Source organism: Phocoena phocoena, chromosome 3 (genome assembly GCF_963924675.1).
Source record: "Phocoena phocoena chromosome 3, mPhoPho1.1, whole genome shotgun sequence".
Classification (NCBI taxonomy): Eukaryota; Metazoa; Chordata; class Mammalia; order Artiodactyla; family Phocoenidae; genus Phocoena; species Phocoena phocoena.
Window position 1 is genome coordinate 110,998,124 of NC_089221.1, and position 21,131 is coordinate 111,019,254.

The 21,131-nt window shown below is 41.5% G+C and overlaps 2 protein-coding genes across 4 annotated transcripts; one reads left to right on the top strand and one right to left on the bottom strand.

Moving 5' to 3' along the window:
- Positions 1 to 11,948: 11,948 nt before the first annotated feature.
- On the bottom strand, positions 11,949 to 14,912 carry GDF9 (growth differentiation factor 9). Its single transcript, XM_065873227.1, has 2 exons — positions 14,458 to 14,912; positions 11,949 to 13,321 (listed from the first exon to the last, which is right to left on the bottom strand). Exons 1-2 carry the CDS (start codon positions 14,852 to 14,854, stop codon positions 12,354 to 12,356), a joined length of 1,365 nt encoding a protein of 454 aa, XP_065729299.1. The 5' UTR covers positions 14,855 to 14,912; the 3' UTR covers positions 11,949 to 12,353.
- A 2,266-nt stretch (positions 14,913 to 17,178) lies between these two features.
- Positions 17,179 to 18,689, top strand: UQCRQ (ubiquinol-cytochrome c reductase complex III subunit VII). 3 transcript variants are annotated; one of them, XM_065874914.1, is made up of 3 exons: positions 17,179 to 17,231; positions 17,389 to 17,556; positions 18,208 to 18,689. In XM_065874914.1, exons 2-3 carry the CDS (start codon positions 17,403 to 17,405, stop codon positions 18,300 to 18,302), a joined length of 249 nt encoding a protein of 82 aa, XP_065730986.1. In that variant the 5' UTR covers positions 17,179 to 17,231; positions 17,389 to 17,402; the 3' UTR covers positions 18,303 to 18,689. The 3 variants fall into 3 exon arrangements, with proteins under 3 accessions (XP_065730986.1, XP_065730984.1, XP_065730985.1); XM_065874912.1 differs by having other exon boundaries at positions 17,180 to 17,239; XM_065874913.1 differs by having other exon boundaries at positions 17,194 to 17,222.
- The last annotated feature ends 2,442 nt before the right edge of the window (positions 18,690 to 21,131 follow it).

Sequence of the window (21,131 nt, forward strand, 5' to 3'; positions counted from 1 at the left end):
GGTGGACAGAGTTTATCAATTCCTCTGACTTGGATGGAGCAGATAATCAGCCCCTGAGAACTATACTCCAAAGGTAGCTACAAAAAATTAATGCAAGCTTCTGTACATATCAATCTGTGCCTCTCTCCTCAAGTTGTTATCAGTGAGAGCTGTGACTTACCTTTTACCAACAATGATTCTACCAGGCTTGGGCAGTTCCATAGTGGGAAAGAAGTACATTCGAGTATCATTATTCGAAAGACAGCTAGGACGAGTAACTGTACCAGATTAAGTGATAAATATATAGTCGTCCCTTGGTATCGAGGGGATTGGTTCCAGGACCCCCTGCGGATACCAAACTCCATGATGTTCAAGTCCCTTATATAAAGCAGTGTAGTACAGTCAGCCCTCCCTATCCACAGTTTGCAAATCCTGAGGTGGGTCGAATCCAGGTGCAGAACGCCATCTGTACTGAGGGTTGACTGAATAATGTGTGTACTTTGTGTCAGGAACTCTACCTTGGGGTGGGGGCAATATCAGGGTGGAGTTTAGAGTGAAATCACATGAGGAAGAGGCTGTTGTGCGGTCCAAGAGAAATAGAATGAGCCACAAATGTAGTCTTAAGTTATCTAACAGCCACATTAAAAAGTAAAAGAGAAACAGGTGAAATAAATGTAATATATATTAAATATATATATTTAATATATCCAAATAAATTCAACATGTAACTAATATAACAAAATTAGATGTTTTACATTTTTTCATACTAAGTCTTTGAGATCTGGTGTGTATTTTACCTTCACAGCTCACCTCAGTTTTGATAAGCCACATTTTAAATGCTCAATAGCCACACGTAGCAAGTGACTACTGTATTGGACAGCACAGGTTCGGAGCATCTTAGTTATGGTGGTATTAATAAAAGCAGCACTTAGTGAGAGTCTATTTGCATGACATTGTTCTAAGCTCCTTAGATGTATTAACTTAGTTAATCCACAAGACAACCCTATGAAATAGGTACTGTTTTTCCCCCATTTTACAGATGAGGAAACTAGGTTCACAGAGGTTAACTCACTTGCCTGAAGTTACAGCCAGGGTGGTTCCAGAACTCATGCTCTGTTCCCTAGGGCGTGCCTACTGTCCTCTCTGGAATATGATCTGATGAGTAGTAATAAACCAAGTACTGCTCTCTTGGGGATTCTTTTTACCTCATCTGCCTATAGTTTTGATGGAGAAGGAGCTGGATAAGATGAAGCCATGAATTCCAGGAAGTGCTCAATGTCTGACATCAACTCAGAAAATCCCCGAGATTCCTTAATCTCCACAACCCTGCTTTAGCCCTTTACAAATATTTCACAAACTGGTAATGGTCAAGGGTATGAACACAAGGAAAACTTACGATCCTGATTACTTTCTTCTCCAATCATGCAATGATTTGCAAGGTTTGAAGTACAAATTTTCCTGGCAAATAATGCAATGGAAGCTAGGCACATTCACCTTTATTTCGACTTTAATAAACTCTTAAGCTTGTATTTCCCTTTTCTACAGGTACAATTGAACTCAGTTTTCCTACATTGAGACAAAACTTCAGATTATTTATTGGCAGGTAGTTAATACTAGTCCTGCTAGTCAATAGTATCTAATGAAGTACTTTTTTACATTAAATATGGTATGCATCCCAAATATTGGATGTTCTCCTGTTTTAGACATACTTCCACTTTCCTTAACCAAAACTGACTAGATGAGGATTAGATGGTGAAGTTTATGGAAGCCATCAAATAGAGACATGTGGAAAGTTCTTTTCAGGTCACAAAGGGATTACAGTTTGCAATAGACTTTTTCTTACCCACTTTCTCTAAGCAGAGGTTTGAACAAGGACTTTACATGCTGCTTAAAGATGTACCCATTTTTGATTTGGAGAGCTGAGCACATGCACTGGTCTCTAGTCCCTCCCACTAACATTAGAAGTGATTATCAAATATACCCATAGGGCAAAGAACAGGTAAGGAGAGCACAGCAGGTGTGTGAACAAAGTTTTGGAATTAAAATTGTCTGGAAGAATGAGCAGAGCTAATTAAAAAAGAAACCTAAACCTGCAGGGGGTGGGGATGTCATTGAGAAGCTAGGTGAGTCACAGCAGAGAATGCTGGGAAGCTCAGGAAATGAAGATGCCATGTGCTATGGAAGGCAGCCGTGCCAGCAACAACTAAGTGGGTATTGCCCGAGTATGTAGATGGAACAGTTGGACCCAGTGTGTACTCCCCCACCCCAAGCAGCTAGGGGATCACCCGCCATGCAGCAGGAGACTAGGGGTTGACTTTGTGGAAGAGTTGAATCAAACATGTTCCATACAGAAGAGTTGAAGCAAAGAGGCATGGTGGAGGTTGGGGGAAGAGATGCAATATTGGGATAAAAAGGGATTAGGTAAAATCTTACAGCCCTTTGCACTGCTGGGCTCTAAGAACACCAGCAGCGAAGTGTACATCTTTGCCCCATCTTCCTCCCACAAGAAGGCTGGATAATTCTTTTGTGGAAAAACTTAAAGAAACAGAGGAGCCTCAAACTAAAGAGCCCATTAATTAACACATCCTACCCTCTCATACAGAGCTTCCAACAGCTTTCTAAAGCCTTACACGTATAAATGGACAACAAAAAACATTTGAGAAAAGCCTCCAACATTAAAGGCAAAGACTGAAACAAACAGAAACAAAACAAAACTCAAGAAATAATGCAAGAACAAACAGAACAAAGAAAAACTATAATTAAGAGGCAGCTCATGTGGATGGGAATATGAAGCCAGGGAATGGGATAAGTTTTATCCTCTCATTTCACCATAAGAACCTAAGTGTCTTCTCTTAGTAGAAGGTTGCCATCCTACAACCTTAGAGAAATAGGCCAAGTAACAAACGGAGAAGCCACAAAAGTAAATTTCAAGTTTCTTCACGTCTCTGCATCCCCATCTCCACTGCCATACTCCAAGGCAGCATAATCTCTTCCCTGGACCATGACAATAGCCCCCAAAAACCCAGAAGTTCTTTCTGCTTCAGACTCATCTCTGCCAAACAATACTACATAGAACACTGAGATGATATTTAAAGAAATGAATCTAACCATTTCAGGCCCCGAATTAAACACTCTCAAGGGCTTCCTATTGAACCTAGCATAAAAATCCAACCCCCTTGTGCTGGCCAACAAGGTCTTGTATCATCTGGTCTGTCTACTTTTTCAGCCTCATCTCCTCCCACTCCACTTGCCCTTCAACCCATTCTTTCTCCTTTCCCACTTGCAATCACATGCAGTTCTTCCTGTTCTTTGAACACAAGTTTCTTCTCACATCCATTTGCTCTGCTAGAAGTTCCTGTATATGGCTACTTGTGTTGTTTGTTTTCGTCTGTCTCTTCCCCACTGTAATAGACGCTTCATGAGATCAAGTGCCGCGACTATATTGTTTACCACTCTCATATCAGTATCTAGAAGAGTCCCTTACATGTAGTATATGCCCAATAAATATTGAATAAATAAAATTGTAGTTTAAAAGTCTCCAAGTTTCTGATGAATATAGATACAAAAATCTTCAACAAAATATTAGCAAACCAAATCCAACAATACGTTGAAAGGATCATACATCATGATCAAGTGGGATCTATCCAGGGATGCAAGGATTTTTCAGTACCTGCAAATCAATGTGATACACCACATTAACAAATTGAATAAAAACCATATGATTGATTCTACACATAGAGAATCCGAAAGATGCTACCAGAAATCTACTAGAGCTAATCAATCAATTTGGTAAAGTAGCAGGGTACAAAATTAATACACAGGAATCTCTTGCATTCCTATACACTAATGATGAAAAATCTGAAAAAGAAATTAAGGAAACACTCCCATTTACCACTGCAACAAAAAGAATAAAATACCTAGGAATAAACCTACCTAAGGAGACAAAAGACCTGTATGCAGAAAACTATAAGACACTGATGAAAGAAATTAAAGATGATACAAACAGATGGAGAGATATACCATGTTTTTGGATTAGAAGAATCAACCTTGTGAAAATGACTATACTACCCAACGCAATCTATAGATTCAACGCAATCCCTATCAAACTACCAATGGCATTTTTCACAGAACTAGAGCAAAAAATTTCACAATTTGTACGGAAACACAAAAGACCCCGAATAGCCAGAGCAATCTTGAGAAAGAAAAATGGAGCTGGAGGAATCAGGCTCCCTGACTTCAGACTATACTACAAAGCTACAGTAATCAAGAAACTATGCTACTGGCATAAAAACAGAAATATCGATCAATGGAACAGGATAGAAAGCCCAGAGATAAACCCACGTACATATGGTCACCTTATCTTTGATAAAGGATGAAAGAATATACAATGGAGAAAAGACATCTTCTTCAATAAGTGGTGCTGGGAAAACTGGTCAGCTACATGTAAAAGAATGAAATTAGAACCCTCCCTAACACCATACACAAAAATAAACTCAAAATGGATTAAAGACCTAAATGTAAGGCCAGACACTATCAAACTCTTAGAGGAAAACATAGGCAGAACACTCTATGACATAACTCACAACAAGATCCTTTTTGATCCATCTCCTAGAGAAATGGAAATATAAACAAATGGGACCTAATGAAACTTAAACACTTTTGCACAGCAACGGAAACCATAAACAAGACAAAAAGACAACCCTCAGAATGGAGAAAGTATTTGCAAATGAAGCAACTGACAAAGGATTAATCTCCAAAATTTACAAGCAGTTCATGCAGCTCAATATCAAAAAAACAAACAACCCAATCCAAAAATGGGCAGAAGACCTAAATAGACATTTCTCCAAGAAGATATACATTGCCAACAGACACATGAAAGGATGGCTCAACATCACTAATCATTAGAGAAATGCAAATCAAAACTACAATGAGATATCATCTCACACCTGTCAGAATGGCCATCATCAAAAAATCTACAAACAAAAAATGCTGGAGACGGTGTGGAGAAAAGGGAACCCTCTTGCACTCTGGTGGGAATGTAAATTGATACAGCCACTATGGAGAACAGTATGGAGGTTCCTTAAAAAAATAAAAATTGAACTACCATACGACCCAGCAATCCTACTACTGGGCATGTACCCTGAGAAAACCATAATTCAGAAAGAGTCATGTACCACAATGTTCATTGCAGCTCTATTTACAATAGCCAGGACATAGAAGCAACCTAAGTCCATCTACAGATGAATGGATAAAGATGTGGCACATATATACAATGGAATGTTACTTAGCCATAAAAAGAAATGAAATTGGGTTATTTGTAGTGAGTTGGATGGACCTAGAGTCCGTCATACAGAGTGAAGTAAGTCAGAAAGAGAAAAACAAATACCATATGCTAACATATATATATGGAATCTAAAAAAAAAAAAAAGGTTCTGAAGAACCTAGGGGCAGGACAGGAATAAAGATGCAGACGTAGAGAATGGACTTGAGGACACGGGGAGTGGGAAGGGTAAGCTGAGATAAAGTGAGAGAGTGGCATTGACATATATATGCTACCAAATGTAAAAAATATAGCTAGTGGGAAGCAGCTGCATAGCACAGGGAGATCAGCTTGGTGCTTTGTGACCACCTAGAAGGGTGGGACAGGGAGGGTGGGAGGGAGATGCAAGAGGGAGGGGATATGGGGATATATGTATGTGTATAGCTGATTCACTTTGTTATACAGCAGAAACTAGCACAACAATGTAAAGCAATTATACCTCAATAAAGATGTTAAAAAAAACCCCACATGATCATCCCATTAAATGCAGAAAAAGCTTTTGACAAAACTTAATATCCATTTATGATTAAAAAAAACTCTCTAGAAAGTAGGTATAGAGAAACATACCTCAAAATATAATAAAGGCCATATATGACAAACCCAAAGTTACCATCATTCTCAACAGTGAAAAGCTGAAAGCATTTCCACTAAGATCAGGAACAAGACAAGGATGTCCAATCTTGCCAATCTTATTGAACATAGTTTTGGAAGTCCTAGCCACAGCAATCAGAGAAGAAAAAGAAATAAAAGGAATCCAAATTGGAATGCAAGAAGTAAAACTGTCACTGTTTGCAGATGACATACATAGAAAATATACATACTATACATGGAAAGTAAACATACAATACATATAAAATCCTAAAGATGCCACCAGAAAACTACTAGAGCTCATCCAAGAATTCAGTAAAGTTGCAGGACACAAAATTAATGTACAGAAATCCCTTGCATTCCTATACAATAACAACAAAAGATCAGAAAAGGAAATTAAGGGAACAATCCCATTTACCATTGCAGCAAAAAAAGTAAAATACCTAGGAATAAACTTACCTAAGGAGGTAAAACACCTATACTCAGAAAACCATAAGACACAGATGAAAGAAACTGAAGACAACATAAACAGATGGAAATATGTACCATGTTCTTGGATTGGAAGAATTAATATTGTTAAGATGACCATACTACCCAAGGCAATCTACAGATTTACTGCAATCCCTATTAAACTACCAATGGCATTTTTCACAGAGCTAGAACAAATAATTTTAAAATTTGTGTGGAAACACAAAAGACGGTGAATAGCCAATATAGCCTTGATAAAGAAGAACAGAGCTGGAGCAATCACACTTCTTGACTTCAAACTATACTACAAAGCTAGAGTAATCAAAGCTTTGGAACAGAACAGAGAGCCCATAAATGAACCCACACATGTATAGTCAATTAACCTATGACAAAGGAGGCAAGCATATACAATGGAGAAAAAACAGTCTCCTCAAAAAGTAGTGCTGGGAAAACTGGACAGCTACATGTAAAAGAATGAAATTAGAACATTCTCTAACACCATATACAAAAGTAAACTCAAGGGCTTCCCTGGTGGTGCAGTGGTTGAGGGTCCGCCTGCCGATGCAGGGGACGCGGGTTCGTGTCCCGGTCCGGGAGGATCCCACGTGCCGCGGAGCGGCTAGGCCCATGAGCCATGGCCGCTGAGCCTGCGGGTCCGGAGTCTGTGCTCCGCAACGGGAGAGGCCACAACAGTGAGAGGCCCGCGTACCACAATAAAAAAAAAAAAAAAAAAAAAACTCAAAATGGATTAAAGACCTAAATGTAAGACCAGATACCATAAAATTCCGAGAGGCAAACATAGGCAGAAGACACTTTGCCATAAATCTTTGCAATATTTTTTTGGATCTGTCTCCTAAAGCAAAGGAAATAAAAGCAAAAATAAACAAATGGGACCTAATTAAACTTAAAAGCTTCTGCAGAGCAAAGGAAATCATTGAGAAAATAAAAAGACAACCTATAGAGTGGGAAAAAATAATTGCAAATGATATGGCCAATAAGGGGTTAATATCCAAAACATATCAATAGCTCATACAACTCAAAGAAACAAACTCAATTTAAAAATGGGCAGAAGACTTGACTAGACATTTTTCAAAAGAGGACACACAGATGGCCAACTGGTACATGAAAAGATGCTCAACATCGCTAATCATCAAGGAAATGCAAATTAAAACCACAATGAGGTATCACCTCACACTTGTCAGAATGGCTATCATCAAATAGAACACAAATAACAAATGTTGAGGATGTGGAGAAAAGAGAACCCTCATACACTGTTGGTGAGAATGTAAACTGGTGCAGCCACTACGGAAAACAGTATGGAGGTTTTAAAAACAACTAAACATAGAATTACCATATGATCCAATGACTCTGCTCCTGGGTATATATCCACAAGAAACAAAAACACTAATTTGAAAAGATAAATGCACCCCAGTGTTCATAGCAGCATTATTTACAATTGCCGAGAAAGTAAAGTAAGCGCCCATCAACAGATGAGTGGATAAAGAAAATGTGGCGCATATATATATATATATATATATATATGTATATACTCACGCATATATATACACATACAATGGAATACTGCTCAATCATAAAAAAGAATGAAATTTTGCCATTTGCCATAACATGGATGAACTTGGAGGGTATTATGCTAAGTGAAATAAGTCAGACAAAGACAAATACTGTATATCATTCACATGTGGAATTGAAAAATGCAACAAACTAGTGAATAAAAAAAAAAAAGAAACAGACTCACAGTTATAGAGAATAAACTAGTGGTTACCAGTGGGGAGAGGGAAGTGGGGAGGGGCAAGATAGGGGTAGGGGATTAAGAGGTACAAACAATTATGTATAAAATAAGCTACAAGGATGTACTGTACAACACAGAATATAGCCAATATTTTATAGTAACTGGAAATGGAGTATAACTTAAAAACTGTAACCTACTATATTGTACACTTGCAACATAATATTGTACATCAACTATACTTCAATTAAAAAACCCTCAAACTTTCAAAGGTAGAGATGAAATGGTGTTAGACAAAAAAATATTGACCATTATTTCCACCCAGAGATATCAAAACTTCATTGATGTTAGGGTCAACATTTCCCTTGACCCAAGTTGGTTTCAACGTGTGAAAAATTCTAACCTAGTGTATCAATGTCAATATCCTAGTTGTGACAGTATGCTATAGTTTTGCAAGATGTCATTGAGGGAACTGGATAAAGGATACATGTGATTATTTCTTACAATAACATGTGAATCTATAATTATCTTTAAAAAGTTTAATTAAAAAATTCTAAAGGTAAGATAATTTAGTATTCATTTAGCCTGCTTATGTAGTACCACCCCAAAATGCATTCCTCCACAGAATGTTCTGTGGTGCTGAACGCTCACTGATGGAACTTAGGATAATAAAGGAAGTCTCCATTTCTGGTAGGTGATATATTTTTCCCGGAGCTGAGGACATCAGACTCTGTTCTTAAGCACACAGAGCACCTGCCCATAGTCAGTGTTCAATAAATATTTATTCAATGAGCTAATTATTTCTGAGAATGCCAAAATGACATCCAGGCACAGGCTATGAACTCCTAACACTGCCTGTCACAGCACTTCAATGTGCAAAGACACCAGCACCACAGACAGGTCTGTAAATGACTCTGAACTGTTCACAAAGCACTTATTCTTAATAAGATGTCCAAAATGTACAGCTGACTCTTATCCACATTTATCTAGTTACTCAATTCTTCCATACAAGTTGTATTACGTAGTAAGGTAGAACGAAGAAATTACTGTCAAGCCATCTATAAAATCCTGTTCTTTAAATGGATATTGAAATAGTCCTAGTCTTACTGACCAATCAAGCCCCTTTCCAAAAATTGACTAGTATAAATGGGGTTTGGGAAGGACATCTCCATCAGGAAGTAATTAACCACATGAAGAGAACCTACTTGGCTTGTCAATTCTGGTAAAGGATGAAGTGTCTAAATCTCCAGGTTGTGTTTATTTTTCCATCTATTTAGAGAACAGTTAATGTATAAAACAGCATACTTTTCTGCTCTATCATAATCCACTCAGCCAATCTCTATATTTAAGGAATGTTTTGGGGACTTAACATCCTCTAAATATTCTAAAGAGTATTTTAAGTGTTTTAATTTCATTTCAATTATCATTTTATAAGTTACAATCTCTCCAAAGTTGCAGATTGAAATCAATTACTTAAAATTTTGATATAAACCAAGTTCTTCTGTCTGAGCATTTTTCTTTTATCACTTATACAGTCAGGAATACTTCCTCCTTTACCTCGTGAAAGAGCAACTTAATTTTTCCCACAGGCTGTCGAAATTGAGTTCTAAACCAACTCGAGCAGCTGCTGCTCCTGAAGCTGATTAGTAAAACAAAGTATTCAGCGTTAACACAGGAGTTGATTTAAACCGATAAAGAGCAGGAAACTCAGAGCTGAAGGAGAACCCAGCTCCTGACATGGCCCATTGTTCCTTGGTACACTAAGGCACTCATCAAGTTAGGTGACCTCGTATCTCATCTGGACTAAATACCAAAGCTGAATGCACCTATTTAAGGCAGATGAAGCCTCATCCTTGAATTTCCAGATCTAAATCACTATGGTCCTTTCTCATTTATTTTCTAAATTGGCAGCTTTTATAAGAGTAACTGAAGAAACACAGGTTTCATACGGAGGAGGCAGTTAGGAGACTAGTGTATCCTCCTCGATTGTGTAGAAGAGAATCTTTGAAGTTTAAATTCAGCAGATATAGAAGCCCTGCATATTAACGCTGTCCTCTGAATGAAAGAGACTAGATTTACAAATAAAGCCTAAAGGGATGGGGGAAGTAAAGCTTAAGGTTTTCAAGCTATCATTACTCAGCTATAGCATCAAAACACTGTGCAAAAGTGTTTTAAGTCAGTCAATTTTAGAACTCACCTATACAGATGAACTATAATATTTATCTACTCCTAATTTTGGCATTGACCCTAATACTTAACTTCCACCAAAACTACCCACCATTTTCTTCTTTTCAAAACCTCTGATTGCCGACCATATTCCATACTCAGCTGCAGAACTAGGCCATGAAAAAAAAAAAAACGCCCCAAAACAACAATAAAGCAAAACAAACTCCCCTGTTTAAGGGGAAAAAATGTCAGTTTAGGGCATTTGGGGAACTATGAGGAATCCTTAAAGTTGATGTAGATTTCATGTGGTCCATTTGAAAACAGCCATATTTAAAGGAGACTTACCTTTAAATAAGCTCAGTTGTACCTTGCCACCATCACTCGTGCCCTGGCCATTCCAAATATTTTTTTACTCCTAAGAATGACAGAGAATGATACAAAACCCTGAAACACCATTTATCTTTTATACTTGCAGCTTCATTTACCCAAGAGTAATGATTCCTTCAAGTTATACAACAGATGGCAAAGTTATTTGGAAACTAGGCCACCTAAAACTTTTCAGTCCCATTTTTTGGAAAAAATGTTTTTTGGAGGGAAAAAAATCATGAGCAGATAAGTAGAGCATTTTGGACGGTGTGTGCAGGTTTGTAAGGTGTATACAAGATAACACCAGGAAACAATTCAAAAATAAAGCTAAGAAAACAATTTCATTCCTAACAGCATCAAAAGAGAATACTTAGAAATAAATTTAATAATGTAAAGTGCAAAACATACTCGAAAACTACAAAATATTTTCTAAAGAAATGAAAGATCTAAATAAATGGAAAAACTTCTCACACCTGTGGATTGGAACACTTAACATTGTTAAGATGGCAGTACACCCCAAACTAATCTATAGATTCAACACAATCCCTATCAAAGTCCCAGCTGACTTCTTTAGACACTAAGCACGAAGCAAAAATCATTTACAAGAATGAGAAGTACTTGCATCTTGGAGTTACTTTTGGTTTGTAGATGAGGGTTTTACAAACTCTGAAAAAAATCACTGCATCGGCCCCAGACTCTGCGCCTCCAGGGCTTTCTCAAGGTAGGTTTACTGAAAACCCACATAAAAGCCCTCATATCCAAACAAGGCCCGCTCTGTAATATAACCTAGTCACTGCCAGCTTAATTTAGTGCTAACAGTGCTATATCCACCTGGAAAAAAAAACCTGTCGGGGTGGAGTGATAGGAGCTGAGGGAAAGCAGCAAAAACAAACCAACCAGCCAAGAAGAAACGCTTCTTGACCTCCTTGCAATGGGTCAGAGTTTTAAAATATATAAAGGAGAAAATACGTTTTAAAAACCTTGAACTCTGCATTTTCTTGGGAAAATTTGCAAGGCTATTTCCTTTAAATAAATGGGACAAATGTTATTGTTTGACATGAGTCAACCAATTTATACAAGCCATCTAAGGAGCAGAGTTAGTACCAATCACTAATACAACAGAAATGGGTTATATTGCATACTCTCTAGTCTAATGACTCTCACTTCGTCAGGATATAGAGAAGTTAGTCTCTCTCACTCTGAAAAAGGGATAGTAAGTGGAGCTGAGACTATCTTTTAGACACATTTCCTCTCCCTCTCAAATGACCATTTAAAAGCAAATCTTTAATTAAAACCACACACAGAGAAAATTTATGCCACTCACAGGAATTTATGGTTCCATTAAATAAGACTATAGCAATCTGAATTGTCTATTTAGAGCTGCAGTTCCATCCAAGATTTATGCTAATTAAGTTTTTTTTTCTTACATCAAAAACAAGACTCCTACAAAAGGAAAAAATAATCACTCAGGGGAAAAAAATTTAAAGCTTTCCAAAAGAAGTACATTTTATTTACATTTGGAAATGAGTAAGGCAGCTGTTATCCCTTTACAGTGATAGATGCCACAGAATGTGCTAATCTACACAGGCTCCTCCTTACACAACACACTGCATTACATTGAGAGATTTGATACATGAAGCTTTCTCCCAAAGGCACAGACAGGCGCACGATATTTACTTTGGCCAGGAGACTCACGGTTTTACTTGAGAGGAGCCTATGTTAACGACAGGTGCACTTAGTGGCTATCATATCTTCATATTCTTTATAAGCGATTGAGCCATCAGGCTCAATAGCCAAAACACTCAAAGGGCTGTACTTGGCAGGTACACAGGATGGTCTCGGCACTGAGGAATCGAGCTTCTCGTGGATGATGTTCTGCACCATGGTGTGAACCGGAGAGCCATACCGATGTCCGACCGCCCTGGGACAGTCCCCTTTACAGTATCGAGGGTTGTATTTGTGTGGAGCCACAATCCAGTTGTCCCACTTCAGCTGACTAAAGCTGAGTCTAAAGTCATGGAGCTCACACTCATTTTGGGGAAAAAGAAACTGTTTGAAGTATTCACTCAGATTGAATGAAGCTGGAACCAGAGGCTTCTTCAATTCAGAGCTGACAGTTTCCTGATCTCTCCGGTGACGGGACGATCTTACACCCTCAGCAGCCTCTTCTCCCATGGGATAGGCAGACAGCTCTCTCTTCTGGTCAGGACCCTGTGAAGGCCTCTTTTTATAGTGGAGGGAATACCACCTGTGATAAGCCTGAGCACTTGTGTCATTCAGATATAAAAGCAGTGAGGGGGCTACCAGAAGAGTCATGTTAAGTGGACCGTCCTGCGCTGAAGGATGCTGCAGCTGGTCTTTCACACACGTAACGTTTACAGACATGTGAATACTCCTCTTGTTGGAGGCCACTAGAGGCTGAAGGAGAGCCGTCACATCAATCTCAATCCATCTGTATTTCTTTCTAAGTTCAAACTGTGAGTGAAAGGTAAATGAGTATGGAACTCTTGGGAGAGTCTTGCTAGAAAACTCTGGCTCTTTTATCACCAGGTTGCACACACATTTAACAGGAGAGGGAAAAGAAACGGAGTTGTTGAAAGTGTATAGCAAGACTGACTTGAGTAAATGTTCAACAGCAGTAACACGATCCAGGTTAAACAGCAGGTCCACTGATGACGGGAGGGTACCTGAGGAGAAAAACACGCCACCAGTAATGCTCAATACAAATCGAAAGGAACGCAAAGTCAGATCAAGGAATTAGCACCTCAGAATGTGCTTCCACCCTTCTTTTCCACTTTCTCAAGTCTCAAAACAAAAGTTGGGGTGGGATGGGGGTTATAAAAAAAAAAAGCAGGTAACCAGTACCATAACTAAGTCCCAGCACTTACAGCTGGATACTTAATCACCAGCAATTCAGAACAGCTCTGGTGGTGAATTAAAACGGGGACTCACTACATTCTGAAGTTTCAGAATCTTAATAATTTGCTTCAAACATAGAGGAAGCTAAGGAGGAGAGCAGTATTTTTCTCTTGAAGAGTCTCTAAGGGGAAAAATGTAATAAAGACACTTGCCAGGCTTGTTAAGAAAACATTCAAGTCCTTATGGACAGAATCAATAAAGAAAACATAATTGTCTAAGTTAATTTGGAACACTTGAGACCGACAACAAATGGAGGCTCTAAACCCACTATAACAAAACAGGACATCAAGGAAGGAGGAAAGGTTTTAAATAGCCACAAAGGACCTGCTGAGTTAGAAGGGTTTTCTGTAAGTTATGAGCTAGTGAATATAGATTCTGTTTTTTAATAGTGCTGTTCCATTCTCTCTCACACACAAAATTGTTGACTAATGCTTTGTTCTTATAAGAATCTACTGTTCCACATAGGTACTTAAGCTTTCCTCTCACAGAAAGCAACAAACATGGGGAAATATCCTGTTTCATAAAACACACCAACAACTGAAAGAGATTCTTTAGGCACATATCCAGGCCAGAATTGGTAGAATGAGAAGAATATGCAACTGGAAGTCAAAATACCTCTTTTCCAGTCTTGATTTTGTGACCTTGGACAAGATGCTAACCTCCAGCAGCACTTTCCCAGCCTTTAGGGCCATTAAGTCTCTTCTATCATATTAGCGCAGCTTAACCCATGAGAGCATTAGGAAGAAACAATAAGATCAAGTACCAGATTTGTCTGGAATTTGATATTGAGTATCATGCAAAGTAAAATGTAAGTCAAGGAGCAAGGGCCAGATCCTTTCTGTAACTGAAATGCAGAAAGTCTATCTTCTTCCCTCCACACATTAACCAGTCTGCTCCTACACACCTGTCACCTGGTCCCCAGGAGCCTGCTTGTGCTGGGCACAGGGGGTGAAGAGCCGAACAGTGTTGTAGAGGTGACTTCTGTTGGATTTCGGGATCCCCTCCTTGGTAGCACATGCCTTATAGAGCCTCTTCATGTAGTGCAAAGCTCTGTCATCTGGCTGCAGCCTGGGGGTCTCCGTTTGCGCATCGTACAGAACCTTAAAGAGAGGGGAAAGGAGGCCAGGTCTGTGTCTCCCATCTAGAGGCTGCAGAGAGGACCGAGTCTCAGCCTCAGTTTCCAATGGAGCAACAGCTGCAACCTGAGCTTCTCCCCTAGAGGCCTGAGAACCAAGGCTAATAGGAAAACAGAGCCAGGCAAAGCAGCAAAAACAAAGGAAGAACTTGCTGGGAAGTGCCATGGCTTGGAAGAATTAGCAAGAAACACGTTTCCCCATACCAGTCTTCTTCCTAAAAGCCAGGAAGAGCCTCTGTTGGTCTCTTAAATAAATTTTAGGTGTGTGCGTGGGCTAGGTTCACTTCTGTAATCAGACATCAAGGATGCCTAGCTGAAGGTAATTTTATCAGCTGTATGTCAAACAGCTATTTATCCAATTTCTCCTAATTAGATACAGATTTACTTGGTTATGTAGCTTTCCTTTTCCTTTTCCCTGGCATTTATTTAAAATCGCTTAAGTTAATGGACTAGTTATGTAGCTGAAAGGCTAAGAGGAATTGAGGAAGGATCTTAAAATAAAACCACCCATTTTCTGAGAGAGATTAGCATTCTTAAAGTGTTCCTTAGGTGCTTGCTGAAACTTCCAAGGGACATGGAAAGGCTAACTAATTATTCATGATGATACACAGATCTGTTGGTATGCAACTTATGGTATTCGGTTTACTCTCCCTCTCTATTCTCATCACCTCTCCCACTTCCAGGTGCTTAGAATAATTTACTGCATGTTGATTTGGAGGGTGAGAGAAAGTCACAATTGGCAACGAAATTCCAGAGAGCACAGAACTATTAAGTTGCCTAGTTCTCTCAGGTAGCTTAGTAAGGATATGTACTTGGAATACTGCAATATGCTTTTAAAAAGGAGGACATCGCCTTTAATCCTGACTCATTTTTAAATACAATTATCTTGATGCCTTTACTTTGGTCTGCACATTCATCTGTACATACTTTAGCTGAAAGGTTTAGAGGTGTTTTCAGGTGCTAGAAAATAATTGAAAGTTTTATTAATCACTCTAATGGTGGTAGAATTTGCTAGGATATTTTTGTTCTTAACTGTTATAAGTATTTATGTTCTTGCCTCTGAGCTAAAATCAGGCTAGAGATTGTTTTAGAAAAAATGAGATGCGTGCACAATGAAGAGCTGAATATACTCATGGTATAAGATACAGACCAGTCTATGCAGTACCCAGGCTGATAAAACCGAGGTATATTTGTAAATATTTTTAAAATAAATTTATTTATTATTTATTTTTGGCTGCATTGGGTCTTCATCGCTGCACACGAGCTTTCTCTAGTTGCCGCGAGCGGGGGCTGCTTTTCCTTGTGTTGCGGTGGCTTCTCTTGTTGCGGAGCACGGGCTCTAGGCATGCCGGCTTCAGTAGTTGTGGCACGTGGGGTCAGTAGTTGTGGCTCGCTGGCTCTAGAGCTCAGGCTCAGTAGTTGTGACACATGGGCTTAGTTACTCCACGGCATGTGGGATCTTCCTGGACCAGGGCTCGAACCCGTGTCCCCTGCATTGGCAGGTGGATTCTTAGCCACTGCGCCACCAGGGAAGTCCCTATTTGTAAATTTTAAGTTCATTGCCTGCCAAGCCTCCCTGGCCCGTGGCTGGTAAGCAGGGTTATAAAACACAGCCAAACTGTTGAATGAGAACTTAGTCCTAGATTACACATGGCCAGCAATGCCATGAACAAAACATTTACAGACATGCTGCATCAAGTAGAAAAGTCAGTCAGCTGTACGGGACAGCGGCATCCTTAAGCAGACAGCACTTTTCCGAAAATGGAATCGCTCCCCTCCTGGGAAGTGGAGTGAACTGTGGGCAACGTGACATCCCGCCCGCGGCAGAACCCTGTCCGAGAGAAGCCGGCTGCTGTGGAGGTCGCCTCTTTCTTCCCTCCTACCACCACTAACAGCTGTTCAGCAGTTGCTGGACTATTACTTGAGGGCTCCTGTGGCTAAATTTGAGGAAACATTTTTATTCTCTCTTGGGAAAGTCTACACCCTGCCAGTGGATTCTAATCCGGTGGGTGCCAAGAGAAGTCCCAGATCCGTGTCCCTGATTCGGGGCCTGAGGTCGCTGAGAGCTTGAACATAACCGATTCCTGTTCCAGCTACTGGACAAAACCCTACAAAACCTCGCGTCGGCTGCCGGGCGGCGGCCTCAGGGGCGCTCTCCACCGCGGGAGAACACCTGACCTAAGCGCGCGGCCAGCGAGGCCCTCGAGGCCGGCGGGGCCCTGGCTCTTCAACTCTTAGTCCGTGCGGCTCCCGGGAAAGGCGGGAACCGAGGAGAAGCCTGAGAGGCTCGAGAGGGTGCCGCCGGGCCCCAGAGCCCACTCAGTCGCACTTGGCCCCACCCCCAAGCAGGCACCACCCACCTCACGTCACTCGGCCGGGGCGCTCTTCTCCCGCCCGGTGAGGATGGCGCCTTCCTCCGGAGACAGCCGAGAAGTGGTCCTCCCGGAAGTGACCTCACTGCCTCCTAGCGCGGCGTCCGATCCTACCGGAAGTGGTGGACGGAAGCCGGTGGATTCCGCGCTCCGGAGGGCGAGGTGACCTCGGTGCGGGAGTGGGGTCCGGTAGTGCGGTCTCGGTGGCCCGGGGGGGTGGGGGGCGCCGTCTACGCTGGGAGGGATGAGGAGCGCCGGGGAGAGCCTCGGGTTGGGGGCGGCATGTCCGCGGCCTGAGCCCAGCGCCTTTCCACCTTCCGTCCTGCAGGCGCCACCGCGACCATGGGCCGCGAGTTTGGGCATCTGATGCGGATGCGGCATGTAATCACCTACAGCTTGTCGCCCTTCGAGCAGCGCGCCTTCCCGCACTACTTCAGCAAGGGCATCCCCAACATGCTGCGCCGCACTCGGGCGTGCATCCTTCGCGTCGCGCCGCGTGAGTGCTCTGGCCGGGCGGGGGGCTGGACTCCCATCCACAATGGGCACTGCGGGTCCCTCACTGAGCACTCTGCAGCTCGCCATACACACGTTTTCTCATTGAATAGTCCTGAATGACGCTGAACTGGTCATATCCTCCCCATCTTATAGATGAGGGAGGTGAGTCATAGAGAACTTAAATGACAGGCCCAAGGTCACTTGTGTGACTCCAGCGTCTCCCTCTGAGGTCATCTTTACCCACTTCTTAGCGATGAACTGTTTTGTGTTAAAGGTGCAGCAGATAGTGATGATAGTTGCACAACATTGTGACTTTGCTAAAAACCACAGAAGTGTACGTTTCAAAATGGTTAAATGATGAAGTGTATGTTATGTGAATTTGATCTCAGTTATCTCGTTAAAATATTTTAAAATGTGCAACAGGGGAGCGGTAAGGGAAGAGCTGGTCACAAATTTTCCTGGGTAAACCCCTTTCTTTTACACACCTGTAAAAATGGGTTTGTAATGTAACTTTTCTTGATCGTCTCGTTTAAGAGTGGTTTCTTAAAAACTAGAGACAGGAAGGCAGAATATGTTGTGAGTCAGAAAAGAGGACTGAGATCCATGTGTCTTGTAAGTGCTCACTGCTTATTTTCATTTATTATTTTTATAGCATTCGTAGTGTTTTATCTTGTCTACACATGGGGAACACAGGAGTTTGAGAAATCCAAGAGGAAGAATCCAGCGGCCTATGAAAATGACAAATGAGCAACTCATCTGGATAATAGTTCCTTGTCTCTGAAAGACCCTTCTCTGGGAGAGGAGTCTACATTGCAGTGTCTTGAAGACACAATAAACTTATTGTAGGCTGCACTGTTATGATATTGCGTTTTGTGTGAGCAGAGTCCTTGGATGTGACTGCTACTTTTCAAGTTCATGAATTCCCCTCCCCAGCATGAGTCCTGAACGGTTTTGGCTAGTCTGAGTTTGGTGAAGGATTATGGCTCGCTTCTTGTTCCATAACCCACAAGAATGTAGCTGCAGCTACTCCTGTAGCTGAACAGTTGTAGATGGCATCGACTGTGGGTAATGTTGGCTCCCTGCCCACTATTTCCATACTGACAATAAAATCTAGTAGTTACAGTATGTCAGGTACTCTTCTTAGCCCTTTACACAAAAAAGTTCTTTTAAACCTCACAACTACCTTTGGTTTTTCGGGTTTTTTTTCCTTCAAAACTACCTTTGAAGTATCACTATTACACTCATTTTGCAGATGAGGACACAGGCACAGAGAGGTTAAGTAATTTGCCTCAAATTATACAGCTAGTGAATGGTAGAGCACCAAAGTTTGTGCTCTTAGAGCTGTGCTGTACCACATGATAGGAAGTCAGCTATGAAGGGGAAGGGTGAGGTGACCCCTTTGCCTCTAGAGCTGGGGTCAGCAAGCTGGCTGTGTTTGTACCAGGTTGCTAACTGCTTTTTAGCTGTGTATGGAAGGAGATTTCCTGCTGGTCCAGAGCAGCAACCTTCACAGGGCAGCCAGCATCTGGCCCAGGCTGTGTCTTTCCTTCTTATTCTAATGATTGTTCCTGCCTTTCAGGAACCAAAACTACCTCAAAACAAAACAAAAATCAGTAAGATGGCACTGATCGTGAGGCAGGAGAAGGAGGTACAGCTGAGACTTGGGCCCATAGCCTTTAACTGTTGCCTCCTCAATGTGTGATAAAGGCAAGAAACCCTCACTCCTTAGCTGTGAGCTTCGCATTCATCAAATAGATGTATTAAGACAAAGCCATAGGTCTGAGGTAACAGTGAAATGAGTGGCATGTAAGAGTCTGGCAGGGTGGTACAGGCTTATCAAAGGGCAGCGGTGTGATGAAAACTCTTGTCTCACCAAACATAGTCTAATTTTCCTGTTTGGCTTTTTGTCCAAGTTTATTCCCAGGGCTTGCTGCCTGATCTGCAACGTATATGGGTTATAGACTCCTTTGAGAATCTGGGGAAAGCTGTGGGCCTGAAGAAGGTGTAAATGCATCCTTAACCTGGCATAGTTTGAACAGGTTCACCGGCCAGGGGAGGATCCATCACTGCCTTGACAGGCCATTGATCTCTGTTTTTTTTTTCCCTCCAGTTTTAGCCCCAAGCTTCCTAGGGACTATGGCCACCCTTCTTTGTCCCATATCTTGGCTTCATTTTACCCTTAGGCTTTTATTCTGGTTCTTTTGAGCCCTGTGGAGATTATCAGCCCGAAATCAAACTTACCCTTTCTTAGCCCAGACCAGGCACTGAGCCTCTTGGTCTGAAACCTTTTACCCCAGGAGTGCTCTACGGAGAAGACTGTCCTGTAAGCCCTTGCACATGCTAAGCTGCTGCGTTTGGATAAAATTGTTAAAGGCTGCTTTAAGCCTGTCCCTCACCAAGGGGCTTCCCTCTCTACGCTTGGAGACCCAGAGCTCTGTATAGCAGGGTCCTGCGGGGGTGGTGTGGGGCTGGTGGATGGTGTGGAATGTGAGTTATAGCTCAGTGCTCCTCCTGTACATGATATGTATGGGATCTGGGATCATTTTATGGTTTATTCTATCTGTAGAAATCCATAAAGAAAAGGAAAATGGGTGAAGTCTCTTAATGAGGGATCACTGTTGTGGGCCTCTGTGCCTATAACCCACCCACCAGGAGCCTCCAGCCAGGGTGTGGCTCCTTCATCTGCTGCTGGGGCACAATCCCGTGTTCATTTACCCCTTCTTTTCCCCAGCAGTGCACCTGCTCCCACAAGGGCTTTTATCTCTGCAGAATGCGGCAAAGGGGATTCTTCCATTGGCCAGCAGAGTCCCAGAGATGCAGGCCCAGAAGTCCGTGCCAGTTCTAGCCAGCAATTGAGCAAATACACTTTGACCCTTTGTTGAAGTTTTACCTGGAAAAGTCTGTCCATTTCAGAGGCTTTCATTTTTCATTAGGCATCTCCTGCTCAGGGGCAGCAAAAAGTTTCCAATTACTGTCAAGCCCTTCATGATTTCCCCTCTACCTGGAATGTGTTTCAGATAGCTGCTCATGTAGCTACACACTCTGTCTCCCATTTCACCCTAGGCACTTAACCTCAGAAACACTTGTATTGTTGTATTCAGAGTTTCCAAGCTGTAAGCTATCGAACATGCTTCAGTCTCACTTTCTTCTTCTAAATTAATCATTTGAACCCCCAAATGTCAGTGCCTGAGGGGCCTCAGAGATATGCTCCCATCTCATTGACAGAACAAGGAACTAAAGCCCAAAGAGGGGCAGGGCTGGCATCTGGTCAGCTCCCCTACCTGGGCCCCCGGCTCCTGCCTCCCAGCCAAGCATTTCTCCTTATGGCTGCCTTGACCTTTCTGCTGGAGGAAGGAACATGTACTTTGGGTTGATTCATTCAGCAAAATACTTGATTGTAGAGCACCCCTAGACTTTTACAATTTTTATTTTTTAATGTCAGGAATAGGCCACAGCTACTCAAGGGATGTGGGATGGCTGTGGACAACTTCTGTCACTTCAGTTTAATGCTGTTTGGATGCTGCTTTGTTTTTAAAAAGTTTGATTTTGCTCCATATTTAAATAAAACAACTACAG

Bases quoted from the DNA above. Each gene is read 5' to 3' on its own strand.
- UQCRQ (XM_065874914.1), top strand. From the start codon at position 17,403: ATGGGCCGCGAGTTTGGGCATCTGATGCGGATGCGGCATGTAATCACC. The intron at 17,557-18,207 runs GTGAGTGCTCTG...TTATTTTTATAG, and splicing joins CATCCTTCGCGTCGCGCCGC to CATTCGTAGTGTTTTATCTT.
- GDF9 (XM_065873227.1), bottom strand. From the start codon at position 14,854: ATGGCACTTCCCAGCAAGTTCTTCCTTTGTTTTTGCTGCTTTGCCTGG. The intron at 13,322-14,457 runs GTGTGTAGGAGC...TTTTCTCCTCAG, and splicing joins TCCTGGGGACCAGGTGACAG to GTACCCTCCCGTCATCAGTG.